General features: G+C 55.1%; 1 protein-coding gene across 1 annotated transcript; it reads right to left on the reverse strand.

Moving 5' to 3' along the window:
• Positions 1 to 3,152: 3,152 nt before the first annotated feature.
• SC5D (sterol-C5-desaturase) lies at positions 3,153 to 7,013 on the reverse strand. Its single transcript, XM_038161448.1, has 5 exons — positions 6,867 to 7,013; positions 5,964 to 6,181; positions 5,182 to 5,314; positions 4,650 to 4,750; positions 3,153 to 4,384 (listed from the first exon to the last, which is right to left on the reverse strand). Exons 2-5 carry the CDS (start codon positions 6,171 to 6,173, stop codon positions 3,920 to 3,922), a joined length of 909 nt encoding a protein of 302 aa, XP_038017376.1. The 5' UTR covers positions 6,174 to 6,181; positions 6,867 to 7,013; the 3' UTR covers positions 3,153 to 3,919.
• Positions 7,014 to 8,637: the final 1,624 nt, after the last annotated feature.

Genomic DNA, 8,637 nt, shown 5'->3' on the forward strand with positions numbered 1-8,637 from the left:
GCACGGGACTGATGCCAGTGGGCACAATCTGATTTACAAGGGCAGCTCAAAGTGCTGGGCTCCCAGGCTGGGATTGCCCTGGTGCTGCTCCCCTGCTCACTGTGCATCCCTTTCTGAAGGCAGTTTGTCCCATCCCCGCCCGTGTGCGTCCTGGGTGTTACAGAGCAGGGTGGGAAGGGGCAGCAAGGGTTTGAGGCAGGAGATGATGACAAAATGACACTGGGAGATGACAGGAAAGGTGAGCCGTGCCCATTGCTCAGCCCCAGCTTGTGTCTCTAAACTGCTTTCTGAAAGGGATGCACAGTGCCCAGGGGAGCAGCACCAGGGCAATCCCAGCCTGGGAGCCCAGCACTTTGAGCTGCCCCAATAAATCAGATTGTGCCCACTGGCATCAGTCCTCTGCTGTCCCTGCACAACCAACCAAGCCTCATCTCCTGCAGAGGTGTTTTCTTAGGTTTTTTTTAGGCAGAGGTGGGTTTTTAGGTTTTTTTTAGGCAGAGGTGTTTTTTTAGGTTTTTGCTGCTAAGAAATGCCTCAGGCCTCTTGTGCCTCCCAGGTGCTGAGAACACACTGATGGCTTTAACCCCTCTGCCTCTCATGCACCATTCCAGCATCTCCAACAACAACAAAAAAAAAAAGGATGTGGCCCAGCAGTGAAGGAATGGGAGCCTGTAAATCCCATGGACAGCCCCAAGGCAGTCTTGCTCCCCTTTATTCCACTTGCCTTAATAGCAGGAACGTTGTCCAGAGCTTTCCCCGAGGTGCTTTCACCTAGAAACCCAGTTAGTGTATTTCAATTATCAGGTCAATACAATTATAAGCCCTCCTAATAAGGCTTTTAGAGGTCTTGACTCAGAGTGATGTCCCCCTGGAGGACAGGAGGTCACCGTGGCTCTGGGCACAGCCAGTGAGGGAGTTTGGTGGTGTGGGAATCCCTGCAGCCAGATGAGGACTCAAAAAGGACCCGGAGATGAGGAATTGTAGTGATTTTGGTTTGTTAATTTCAGATTTTTTTTTAAATTTTGAGGTTTTCTAACTAATGTGTGGATGAGTGTGGTGGGTTTTAGTGTTGGTTAATCATTTATTTCGTGTTGTGAGATAGGATCAGGAGAAAGGTAAAGCAGGTTCAAACTACAACAGGAATAGAGTAGGAAATGAGGAACTGCCGTTGCTGAGGTGCTAAATGGAGGAAAATGGTGTTTGGGGGGGATTGCTGTCTCTCTTCCAGCCCTTGTTTCACACTTCTTGCAGGGTGTAAGAAGGGTCCCCGTGCCCCTGGGAGCTCCCCGTGGTGGGCACAGGGAGGGAGCTTCAGCCTGGAGCTCTCGGGTGAGCCCAGCCCTGGTGAGTGCTCACGGATGAATGGCTCTTTCTTTGTGCAGGGAAACGCGTTTCCCTTGCCAAGGTATTTTTTGTTTCTTGAAAAGAGACGTAAAGGGGAGAGGGGAACAGTGCAGAGTTTATTTTAAGGTCCATCTGGATTTCATCAGCAGCAAAAGCTGTGAACTCCAAGGGCAAGGTGAGGAGCCCCTGGCCCCCTGGTTTTCCTTCCCCTCTTCCTCGAGACCTTTCCCTGTCTCAGCTTTAGAGGTCCCGGAGGGTTTGGGGGACTGAGGGGCTGGAGCAGCCATTCCCACAAAGCCTCCCCGAGAGAGTGAAGCTGCTTGAAGGAGCCATTGCTTGTGGCTGGAGTGGAATCAGGGAGCAAAACAGGGGATGCCAGGAGCCAAAGACAGCAGCCTACCCATGGCACTGGCCTCAGAGCCTTCCTCAGGGGATGATGATGGCTGGAGGGTTTCCTGCAGGGCTCAGGGCTGCGTCAGAGGCACCCAGTTGTTGCATTCCCACACCAGGGGTCACTTGGTGCGCTGGGGTCTCTCTGAGGGGGATGTTCAGTGCGTGGTACAAAGGTGCGCTGCCCTGGGGTGTGAAGGGGGGGAAGGAAGGGAAGGAAAGGCTCGGTGTGGGGTGGGACAGGGAAAATATTGCAGACAAATCAGCAGAAAGGGCTCTGATGCCAGGAAAAGCGTGAGGAATGGGGTCACAGAACAGGAGCAGGGACACCCCGTGTGTGCCCTCTGAGAGAGCAGCTCCTGCCCCACGCTGGGGGGACGAGGAGGAGGAGGAGGAAGGACATCCACGCAGGTGCCGCTCCAGCGATGGCTGTCGCGAGCAACATCCCCATCTTGTGGCAACAGCAGCATCAGGGGACCAGAGCCAGAGCTGCTGCTCCGTGCCACAGAGCCCCGAGGCCACCGCGGGGGACGCGCCCCAGCCTTGGCACGGGCTGTGCGACCGGCAGGACACGACCTCCCTGTGCCGGGGGCGCTGCAGATCCATCCCGGGGAATGCCAGGCTGAAGGGCCGTGGGAGGGTGCACTGGGCACCAGAGTGATGCAATTTCATCCCAGGACTTTAGTGCCCTGCAAGGACCCAGCTGCGAGGGTCACTGTGTGTCCCGAAGCTGCAGGATGGGGTGCCCAGGCTTTAGGCTCAGCTGAGGTGGAAGGATGGGGTGACGGGAACCCTGGGGCCTTTCCCAAGAGTGGACTGGGAATCAGGGTGGCCAAGGCCTGTGATGTTGTCACCGTGTTTGATCTGGGCTGTGCCTTGACCCCAGGTTAATCAGCAAACAGGGGTGCTGTCCACGTGGGGAGAGCAAGTTGGGATGGGCTGGTGAAGAGGTGAAGGCAGAGTGTGACCGTGCTGGCAGGACGTGGGGCGGGTGTCCCTTGCGCTCCCCAGGTGCCACAGGTGTGGTGGTGTGGCCTCGGGCCACGCCCTGCCTGGGGACAGCTGAGGCTGGATGAGGAGCAGAGGGGCTGTCACCACAGCAAGGGACTCCCAGAGGGGCCTCCATCCCCAGCAAGGGCAGCAGGGCTCCAGGGACTGGGGGAACTGGGGGAGCAGGGGGTGGGACAGCACAGGTGTCACTGTGCAGGGACATGGTCACTCCTAAGAAGGTTTGGGGCACTGGAGGTGGCTCTGGCCACTCTGACTGTGTTTTGCCCATCTTCTGCTGTTTTGGCCCAAATTTGCTGCCAGCCAGCACAGCACGGCTCTGTGCCAAGCTCCTCATGGGTGCTGTGGGGCAGAAACAGGCTGCCCCAGGAGACTTTGCACGAGCCAGGGAGAAGGGAGCAAACAGCAGGCAAGTTGGCAATTGAGATTTATTGAACATGGGTCACCCCGAAGGTGGGGTGACCAGATTTCAGCAGGAAACACACAGGCCCTTAAGGGGGGCAGCTGACCACAAACCCTTGAGTGAGGAGAAGCCCCTGCCCCTCACGTCTGGGTGCCTGGTCCTCCTCCCTTCCCCCTCAGTGTTCTCAGGGAGCTCGAGAGACCCACAAGACTCAAAGCCTGCCTCTGTCCTACAGGCATGACGCTTCCATGGGACATCCCCGGGCAAGAGGAAGGAGGTTGTGCCAGAAGTCCCACCAAGGGAGCCATCGGAAGAAGCCACACCACCTCCAAAAGGTAGGGTTTTTTTCCAAAATACAGCTTGTCCCAATGGACACCGTGATGGGAACAATGAATTATCAACAAAGGGGAGCAGCAGGGGAACAAAGACCCTGCCACGAGTCACGTTAATTTGTGCCACGTTACTGTTCTACTCGTGCCGTGTTATTCTTCTTGCAAAGCATCAGCACAGCACTAAAGCAGCGCAGGGACCTTAGCAGAGATCCAAAGGGAGCTGGGAGGGGAAGCAGTAGGAAAACCAGGGCAGATCTGTGGTGTGGAGCAAGGCCGGGCACCGCCGTTCTGGGACCGGGGCAGGTCGGACGCTCACCAAAAATCACCCCACGCTGGTCACGTCATCAGGGACAGGGGCTCTTTGTCCGTGGGAAACAGTCTTGGGTGGCTGGTGAGGAAAGGGACAAGATCCAGCCAGAGAAGGGACACACCTGGAGGAAGCCTAGTCAGTCTTGGAGGCCACGATACCATTGGATGCTCCCGGGTCTTTCTTGGAGGCCCCGATGCCGTTGGACGCTCCCGGGTCTTTCTCTCGGAGCTTGCGCAGGTAATCGTGGGGACCTTTGCCCTCAAAGGATGTGGGGCTCTTGTAAGAGCCCCCAATCTTGTCCCAGAGGGTGAAGTACTGCCCGTAGTTGTAGTCGAAGTACAGGTGGTGGTCGGTGTGGTGGGCAGAGCCGTTGATGACGTGCCGCAGCAGCCGCGGCACGCGGTAGTCGCCATCGTGGATGGAGATGGTCCAGACGTTGACGAAGATGTAGAGGCCCAGGTAGGTGACTTTGTGCAGGGGGAACAGGAAGGGGTAGATGTGGTAGGGCAGGCTCTGCATGAAGCCATCCACGGGGTGGAAGGCGTGGCTGGCGAAGGGCGTGGCGATCTTCCACAGGTGGTGGGGCTTGTGGAAGCGCTGCGGGCACAGGGGGCTGTCGGTCAGGGGGAGCCCTTTTAGAGGGTCCCCCAGCCAGGTTCATGGCCCCAAGGGATGCTTTTGGGCCACCACCACCCAAACTGAGAGGGGGACATGCGCCCGAAAGGGCTCTCAGCTCCCATCACATGGTGAAGCCTTGTTCAGCCATTCCCACCCGAGCCTGCATCCCCTGGGAGGAGCAGCTTGGAATGTCACCAGAGCAGGACAAGGACTCTTGTCCAGAGCCCCCTGTCCTGTGCCATACCTTATAGAACAGCTTGTGGTGGAGACCACGGTGTATCCAGTAGATGCCCATGTCAGTGAAGAAGAGGAAGGACAGCATGCTGAGGAAGACACCAGACCAGCCTGGGGGGGACAGGGTTGTTAGAGGTGGCACATGTGGGCAGCAGGAGGCTGTGAGGGTCTCCACAATGGTCCTCGTGGTGGGAGACACATCCGAGTCATGTCAGGGTCTGCCACACTGAGGTGACAGGCTCAGGCTGTCCCTGTGACTCGGGGCAGGTGAGTCAGGTGCTGCTCCACTGGGAGCCGTGGCCAGGGAAGGGAAGGATCTCTTTTGTGGAGGGTGGAGTGTGTCAAGCAGGGGGACACGACCCCGAGTGACGGTGTCTGGGTGCCTCCCCTACACAGAACCTGGGCTTTTGGCTGACAGGCTGGGACAGGAGCTACCCAGGAGGACTTTATGGGGTTGTCATCGGGAGAAATGGGGGCTGAGGGAGGTGACCCAGGTGGGGAGAGGACACTGCCGTGGCAGGGGGTGCAGGGAGCTCACTCACCATACGGGGAGTCCTCGATGTTGTCGTAGAGTTTGCTGTAGCCCCGCACCTCGGCGAAGAACAGGGCGACGGTGGGGACACTGATCCAGGGCAGGGAGCGCAGGGCGTAGGCAATCTCCCGGCTCACCTGGTTCTGTGGGGTGTGGCAACAGGGGTCAGAGGGCATGGGGGACATCTCCCAGCTCACCTGGTTCTGTGGGGTGTGGTTTGAGGGGTCAGGGGCACAGGGGACAACATCTCCACCTGGTTCTGTGGGGCGTGGCAACAGTGGTCAGGGGCACAGGGGACATCTCCACCTGGTTCTGTGGGGTATGGCAATAGGGGTCAGGGGCACAGGGCACATCTCCTGGCTCACCTGGTTCTGTGGGGTGTGGCAACAATGGTCGGGGCACAGGGGACATCTCTACCTGGTCCTGTGGGGTGTTGTTTGAGGGGTCAGGGGGCACAGGGCACATCTGAGAGCCCCAATGTCCCTCATAAGGCTGGGAGGGCTGGTGTCTTGGCCACCCCTTTGTGGTGGCATCTGTGCCGTGGTGGGGGACAGAGGCTGCTGCTCATATGGGGATAGCTGTGCTCCAGCTGGGTGTTGGGGTTAGTGGGCTGTGGCACTTGCTGCTGGTCAGGGATGATGGGAGGGCAACAGCAGGCAGAGAGGGGTGGATGTGACAGCGGGGACAGCCCGTGCCACAGCAGGGACAGGTGACGTTTGGAGTGGACAAGGGGATGGCGAAGGGGACAGTGCCACGCAGGGCGTGGGCGAGGAGTCAGCAAGGTGCACCCACCTCCAGGAACTGGGGATGTTTCTTGAGCTCGTGGTCGAAGATGAAGTAGTAGCTGAGGGTGCCGAAGAGCAGGTAGAGGGCGAGGGCGCCCACGTTGGTGATGACGAAGAGGCTGAGGAGCTGGCGACACGGCTCGCCCTCGGGCCACCACGCCGGGTACACGTAAGGGGTCAGCAGGTGCCGGTCCGCGGCTTCCAGGACCAGATCCATGGTGGCTCCTGCAGGAGAAGGAGTCGGTGTGGCTGCTCCGAGATGTCCCTGCCTAGACGGGAAGCCGGTGCACGCCAGGATGTGGGCAGGGGTGGCAGGCTTGGCATGCCGTCCGTCTGGCTGGGTCGCCTTAGCCGGGACTGGGGAGCAAATCTGGGACGCGCAGGCTGTGGGTGTACAGCACGGGGGGGACTCGCCCAGTTCTGTGCCCCGCTGCTGCGGGAGGGGGCACTGGTGGCAGGGGACAGCGGGCTGTGGGTGGCAGGGGGACGCGTGACAGCGGCATGCGGGTCTGGGGTGCCAAACCCCTTTTGGGGGGCAGCACATGGGGCGCCGTGCTGCGTTCCGTGCCCTGCGGGGGCAATTCCCCGGGCAGGGTGGGCGGCCAAGGGGGGCTCAGCGTGTCCGGGAGCCGCAGGTGGCAGGGCCAGCGGCGGGGACGGAAGCGCGGGGGCCGTGCCTTCGGTGTCGCCCTCGCGGTGCCCCCATCGCGGTGTCCCCATCCCGGTGCGCCATCCCGGTGCCCCCCTTGGTGTCCCCTTGCGGTGTCCCTATCCCGGTGCCTCCCTCGGTGCCCCCATCGCGGTGTCCCCATCCCGGTGCGCCATCCCGGTGCCCCCCTTGGTGTCCCCCTCGGTGTCCCCATCCCGGTGTCCCCCCTCGGTGTCCCCATCGGTGCCCAAGTCCCGTTACCTGCCGGGGTCCCGCAGCGGCGCGGGGCGGGGGCGGGGCCGCGCGGTAGCGCCACGTGACGTCACCGGCGGAAGAGCTCGCGCCACCTCGGGCGGTGACGTCGGCGAGCCGAAAGGGGGCGGAGTCATGGGCTGGGGGGCGTAGCCATTGGCTGAGGCGTGTCGAGGCGGGGTCAAGGGCGTGACCTGCTATTGGGCGTGGTCGGAGGTGGGGCGTGGTCTGGGCGGGGCGTGCGGAGCTCCGCCACGCCTCCGAGCGCTGCCAGAGGGGGAATTTTGGGGAATTTTGGGGAATTCTGCCGGCTCCGGGCCCCTTCCCTGCTGTCCCCTCAGTCGTGAACAATATATATGTATTTCCTAAATTTATATGTGGGAATATACATATATAATATTATATATATATATAAATATATATAATATATAATGTATATTCATATATTAATATAAAATATGCATTAATCTAAAATAATATATAATAATATATTCTATATGATATATAAAATGTAATGTATAATATATATTATTATATGAATATATTTATATAAAATATAGATGAATCTATAATAATATATTATATATAATATATAAAGTGTAACAAAATATATATTAATATATTAATGAAAATGTACATGAATCTATAAATTATGTATAAATTATAATATATATTAATATATGAATATATTAATTAAGATGTACATGAATCTATAATAATATATGACAATGTATAATATAGAAAATTTCATGTATAATATATATGAATGTGTTAATATAAAAAGCACATTAATATATAATAATATAGAATGATATATAAAGATATATAATACCTAATATATATAAAATGTAATACGTAATATATTATTATATTAATATAATAATATGTTAATATAAAATATACATTATTATATAATAATATATAATATATAATATATATGGGAAATATTTACGTGTACATATATGTGACCTATAGTAACCCCAATTTTTAATTTTTGACCTCAAGTAACCCCACAATGACCCCTAGTGACCCCAAAATGACCCCAAAGGTGACCAAAAGTAACCCCAAAATTTTCGGGAGAGGGCAAGTTTGACCTCAAGTAACCCCAATGACCTACAGTAACCCCAAATCTTTATTTTTGACCTGAAGTAACCCCACAATGACCTCTAGTGACCCCAAAATGACCTCTAGTGACCCCAAAATTTTCTAGAGTGAGCGAGTTTGACCTCAAGTAACCCCAATGACCTATAGTAACCCCAAATCTTAATTTTTGACCTCCAGTAACCCCACAATGACCTGAAGTGACCCCAAAGTGACCTGAAGTGACCCCAAAATTTTCTAGAGAGAGCAAGTTTGACCTCAAGTAACCCCAATGACCTATAGTAACCCCAAATTTTAATTTTTGACCTCTAGTAACCCCAAAAAATGACCTAAAGTAACCCCAAAATTTTCAGGACAGAGTGAGTTTGACCTCAAGTAACCCAATGACCTATAGTAACCCCAATGACCTAAAGTAACCCCACAATGACCTCTAGTGACCCCAAAATGACCTGAAGTGACCCTAAAATGACCTAAAGTGACCCCAAATTTGAATTAGCTTGGTTTTTCTTAAGCTCAAACTCACTCTCTGTAGAGCACTTTGGGATTGCTTTCGGCATTTTGGGTTTACTAGAGGTCAGTCATAAAAATTTGGGGTTACTTCAGGTCATTGTGGGGTTACTTGAGGTCAAAAATTAACATCTGGGGTTACTATAGGTCATTGAGGTTACTTGAGGTCAAA

Source organism: Motacilla alba, chromosome 24, assembly GCF_015832195.1.
Source record: "Motacilla alba alba isolate MOTALB_02 chromosome 24, Motacilla_alba_V1.0_pri, whole genome shotgun sequence".
NCBI lineage: Eukaryota > Metazoa > Chordata > Aves > Passeriformes > Motacillidae > Motacilla > Motacilla alba.